This window comes from Prionailurus bengalensis, chromosome X (genome assembly GCF_016509475.1).
Source record: "Prionailurus bengalensis isolate Pbe53 chromosome X, Fcat_Pben_1.1_paternal_pri, whole genome shotgun sequence".
Lineage (NCBI taxonomy): Eukaryota > Metazoa > Chordata > Mammalia > Carnivora > Felidae > Prionailurus > Prionailurus bengalensis.
In genome coordinates, this window is record NC_057361.1 from 25,221,229 (window position 1) to 25,226,897 (window position 5,669).

Genomic DNA, 5,669 nt, shown 5'->3' on the forward strand with positions numbered 1-5,669 from the left:
GTGGGCCATCTAGGTAGAGTAAAAGGGTTACTCTTTATTTAATAGAGGATTAAAATCTCTATATCTGGATCTGGATCTATATGTCTATAACTGTACCTATATCTATATAACTTGAAAACCTAAGAGAGGTGTGGGTGTGTGCATGGGTGGTGCATTTAAAAGTCTAGGGTGGTTCTTTGTGAGGAATTAAATTCATATGGTGTATTTGCTCTTGCTTCCAAGGTTGGCTTTTATGTAATGCAACAAAACTATTATTTGCACTAATATTATTACTGTAGTTCATTTTCAGCTTAAGTACTTATGTTTCTTTCTTTCAAATGTTTAACATTTGTATTCATTAAAATTAATTTAAATTTCAGTATTTAATATATCTTATATTAACCTCGACAATAAACTTAAGAAGGGAATATTCCTATTCCCATTTTACAGATAAGGAACTGGAGAGTCACTTAAGTTAAGAAACAGGTTTAAGGTTAGTTAATTGCAGAGATGGGAGACTGACCTCATGGTGGCTAATATCAAAGTCCATTCATTTTGTTTTTCATTAAATCACTCCACTGTCTTTATTTAAAAAGCACAGGGTTGGGCTTCTGTATGGTTTGTTTACCTAGCAGTGTAAAATACTGAGACATCAAAGACAAAGATGAAGTAAAAAGTTAGAAACCCTTTGCTTCAATGTTTTGTTTTGTTTAAAAGAGAGAGGGAAATGTAATGCAAGATCTAGGATTTTGGAGTGGTTGGTGTGCCTTTCTTCATTTTACCTGTTGACTGATTTGCTGTCTGCTCGCTAGATGGATGTGGCTGAGCTGTTGGGGCGGCCACTGTTGTCAGAGGCACTGGGTGTGGCAGAATTCTCAGCTCTACCTGCTGCTGGGGCTGCAGCTGTAAGGCAGACGACAGCTGCAGTGTGTGCTGAGAGCCACTCTGCTCAGGTCTTCTCTGGCTCTCCACACAGCCAAGTGGAGACAACACAGCTGCCTGCAGGGGCTGCAGCAAACTTCCTGCTCCAGCAAGGTTAAGGACAACAGCTTGCTGAGCAGATAAGGCTGTTCTCTGACTGGTTGACCCTTGTGCACTTGAACCCTGTGATACTGGCTGCTGAGGATGAGGAGCTGTGGGCTGCTGACTGGAAGCTGTAGGTTGTTGAAGTTGTTGTTGTGGAATCAGCTGATAGAGCCACTGCTGCTGAGGCTGTTGCTGTGTGTTCAGTTGCTGGGTGTTCAAAAGGTATGAACCTTGTGGAAGCTGGAACATGCTTACCGGCCTGATACTTGGGGCATCTTTAAAAAAAAACTGAGCACCTGCTTGAGAAGGAGGCTGCAGTGCCGTGGGCCCTACATTTGGTGGCCAAGATCCTGAGGGCAGGTTACTGGGCTTGATTCCCGCAGGAGCTGTGGCCCCAGTGGTAGAGCCCTGCCCAAGGCTGGAATCCCTTGCCCAAGCCTGGACTCCACTGACAGGGCCCACCACTTGGGTGATGTTGGGGCCAGCAGAACTGTCTGTGGACTGGGTGGCCAGGCTTCTTTGTGATGAGCCGGTAGTGGATATGGTGGTTTTAGGAAGTATCCTAACTTGAGTCACTTTTGCAGGAGATTTCTGGGACTTGGCCGTGAACTGGGTGGCCAGGCTTCTTTGTGATGAGCCGGTAGTGGATATGGTGGTTTTAGGAAGTATCCTAACTTGAGTCACTTTTGCAGAAGATTTCTGGGACTTGGCCGTGACCTGGGTGGCCAGGCTTCTTTGTGATGAGCCTGTAGTGGATATGGTGGTTTTAGGAAGTATCCTAACTTGAGTCACTTTCGCAGGAGATTTCTGGGACTTGGCCGTGACCTGGGTGGCCAGGCTTCTTTGTGATAAGCCGGTAGTGGATATGGTGGTTTTAGGAAGTATCCTAACTTGAGTCACTTTCGCAGGAGATTTCTGGGACTTGGCCGTGACCTGGGTGGCCAGGCTTCTTTGTGATGAGCCGGTAGTGGATATGGTGGTTTTAGGAAGTATCCTAACTTGAGTCACTTTCGCAAGAGATTTCTGGGACTTGGCCGTGACCTGGGTGGCCAGGCTTCTTTGTGATGAGCCGGTAGTGGATATGGTGGTTTTAGGAAGTATACTAACTTGAGTCACTTGCGTAGAAGATTTCTGGGACTTGGCTGTGACCTGGGTGGCCGAGGTTCTCTGTGATGTGCTGGTAGTACACAAAGTAGCTGTAGGAGGCCTGGAAACTTGAATCACTTCCACAGAGGATTTCTGGGAAGTGGCCATGACTGGGGTGGTCAGGGTTTTTTGTGATAAGCTGGTAGTAGATATGGTGGCTTTAGGAAGTATACTAACTGGAGTCACTTCCACAGAAGATTTGCAGGACTTGGCCATGACATGGGTGGCCAAGGTTCTCTCTGAGGAGCTAGCACTGGACAAAGTAGCTGTAGGAGGCATGTTAACTCGAATCACTTCCACAGAGGATTTCTGGGAATTGACCGTGACTGGGGTAGTCAAGGTTCTTTGTGATGAGCTGGTAGTGGACACAGCGGCTGCAGGAATCACGCTAGCTCGAGTCACTTGCACAGAGGATTTCTGAGATCTGGCCATGGCCTGGGTGGCCAAGGTTCTTTGTGATAAACTGGTAGTGGACAAAGTGACTGGAGGAAGCATACTAATTTGAATCACTTCTGCAGAAGGTTTCGGAAAGTTGACTGTGATCGGATTGGTCAGAGTTCTTTGCGATGAGCTGGTGGTAGTCAGGGTGGCTGCAGGAAGCACGCTAGCTTGTTTCACTTCCACAGAGGATTTCTGGGAATTTGCTGTGACCTGGGTGGCCAAGGTTCTTTGTAGAGAGCTGGTGGTAGACACAGTGGCCACAGGAAATGTGCTGATTGGATTCACTTCCACAGGGGATTTCTGGGAAGGACTTGGTGGCTTAGAAGCTGGAGCAGGAGATAGAGATTTAAGAAAGCTGCTTCCCTGCCATGGAGTAAAACTGTTACCTGACCAAGTCTTTCCTGAGCTTGAGGGAGGTTTGATGGCTGGAGATGGATGGCTGACTGCCTTCCCCAGGACTGAAGACTGAACACACACGATCTCAGGCTCTTCTGTTTCTTTCCCTGGAGGCAGCTGGCTGAGGCTGGCTGAGCCACTGGAGCTCTGTGACACAGTGACTTCCCTCCCAGCATCACTCTTTGACCTAGGCAGAACACTAGTTGAATGGTCACCTGTGGAGGAGTGCGGAGGGGACGCCTGTCTTTCATATCTGATTTTTTTACGTACCCTTCTTTTACCAGAGATAAGTGGATCATTAAGTGACTGCATGAAGGCTGGCTGGCTTTGAGACTCATCGCCACCTTCATATCCAAATTCAAAATCATCTTTTGCCTCGTGGGCTGGCCAGTCTGTTGGTTGTGACTCATCATATTTGACAAACTTCTCCCATTTAGCATATTTCTGCACGTCCACTTCAGAAGGTACAGCCAAGTCACAGGGTCTCTGTTTCCACGTATCTACATAATTCCCCGGTTTAGAAATTACGAAGTCACAATTCTCACTTGTTGTACTTTCTCTGCTTTTTTTGTAAGAAGGCCATACTCTCAGCTCAGGAGGAGGTGGACGATGAGACAGCTCCTGCTGCCGGTTCAGGGAGGGTGCAGAATACCTCTTGAAGCTCCTTTTCATGGGGCCAGTGTTCATCTTTTGCTTGTTATAGAGCAGCCTGTTTGCAGTGCAGGCTACTGATACAGAAGGATCAAGACACAGCGGTTCGGCCGTAGCTAAGATCAGCTGGCTCTCCAGCAAAAGCCTGTCTTCCTGGGTCCAGGTCTGGTCATCGCTGGTCATGGACTGCACATCGCAGGCTAACGTCTGCATCGTTGGCCGCAGGAGAATATGCCTGCTCGCGTAGCCGGGAGGTTCCCGACTGCACTGCCGGTAGTCCCGTACCTGGGCTATGACACACCCAGAGTGAAAAAAGTTAACCTGAGATTTTTCCAGGAGATCCACCAGAGCAGGAGGTAATTGTTCAGCATCCAAGTATTCGAGCAACTCCCCTTCTTCGTAAGGCAGTCGAATGGTCTCCGAATAGGATCCATTTTCACTCTCGAGCATCAGCGAATATCCCTCCTTTCCTGGGTATAGGTTGACCACTAAGCACGGCAACGACTCTCTCCTCAGGAGCTTCTCCAACAAGTTCACGTTGCTTCTTAATTCCTCCGTAGCCTCAGGCTCCTTCCCGCATTCTTCCACATACAGGTCATAAAGTTTTTCATCCAGAGATGCTCCCCCACTCGCTGAGCCTTTCCTTTTAGGAGGCCTCTGCTGGGCACTGGCAATGATATAGTCCGCACGGTCCAGAGCTTGTTCTAAAGACTGTTGCATCGTGGGGCAACAGGGGCCCTAGAAAGAAGGGAAACTGCAAGTGCCTTGATGAGCGGGATAAAAATAGTGTCTCTGATACAAATGTATAGGTCTGCAGAATGTCCCAACTCCACACTGGAGCCACCAGCCTAACTTCACAATTAATACCAAGAAACCCGCCAGCAAGAAAACAAATCACAGAATTCTTGGCAGTCTCCCAAAATACCTGTGTCTGTACAGGCCGTAGCCTCTGTACCGGGCCTTACGTCGTGGCCCTTGGCTAGGCCGGAAGTTGACGCGGAGGGGTCAAGCTACATAGCCTCAGTGCGCTTGCGTGCTGCCTCAGTGCGCTTGCGTGCTGCCTCAGTGCGCTTGCGTGCTGCCTCAGTGCGCTTGCGTGCTGCCTCAGTGCGCTTGCGTGCTGCCTCAGGCTGCACCTTCCGCGCCTCCGATGGTGGGGTGTTAAGTGGTCTGCACTTCCTTTTGTTTGTGCACTTCCTGTTGTGATGCCTGCGCTTCCTCTTGACAAGTAGGGCCCGGAAGCCATGTCTAGTCGATGGCAGTTTTATGGGATAATGACGAAAACCATTTCTAGGAACTGATTTGGTGTCATGCTTTTCCCCATTTTCTTGTCATAAAATAAAGAACAAAGAAAAATTACAAATATAATTATGACCTATGTGCTCTCCTTTTCCCCATAAAAAGATGTATGTGTGTTCAACCCGCAGCTGCTTTAGAGAATGGATTACAAGGGAAGTCGTACGCTGAGATTGAGACAATAGGATCAGTAACAAGTGACTTTCCATGTAGGAGTTAACAGTTTGCTTGGTGAGGCAAACAAGTAATCAGATAAATAGAATACACCACAGTTTATAGACTTGTGGGCAGAGTGGTAAAGGAGAGGAAGTGCTAAACACGGAGAAGTGAGACCAACTATCTCCAAAGGAAATGATAGTTGACCTTTCTTAAAGGGTGACTAGAAGTTATCAGACAAATAAAAGGATTCAAGTCATGGAAATTCTGGAGTTAGGAGAGAAATCTATATTGGAGCTATGGATGAGGATGTTGTCAAAATCTATTTGAATTTATTTTCCAGAGAGTTCCCACCAAGAGTCAGCCATATTTCAAAGTTATTCAAAATACAATTTATCTAATGCTCCAGGAACTTTAGAAAGCAGGCATTTTTACCCTCTTTTTTTCCAATGAAGAACCTGACATTCAAGCAACTTAAGTAATAGGCTGAAGGTTATAAAATGGTAAGCAGTTGAGGCAGGGAACAAATCCAAATCTCTGACTGCAAAGTCTAGCCTCTTGCCACTTCTCTAGGAAAC

At 47.1% G+C, this 5,669-nt stretch overlaps 1 protein-coding gene across 1 annotated transcript; it reads right to left on the reverse strand.

The window, feature by feature from the left end:
* Window positions 1–720: 720 nt before the first annotated feature.
* Window positions 721–4,359, reverse strand: LOC122477033 (transcription factor SPT20 homolog). The gene has a single exon (XM_043569964.1). The coding sequence runs from the start codon at window positions 4,357–4,359 to the stop codon at window positions 721–723; it is 3,639 nt and encodes a 1,212-aa protein (XP_043425899.1).
* Between the last annotated feature and the right edge of the window lie 1,310 nt (window positions 4,360–5,669).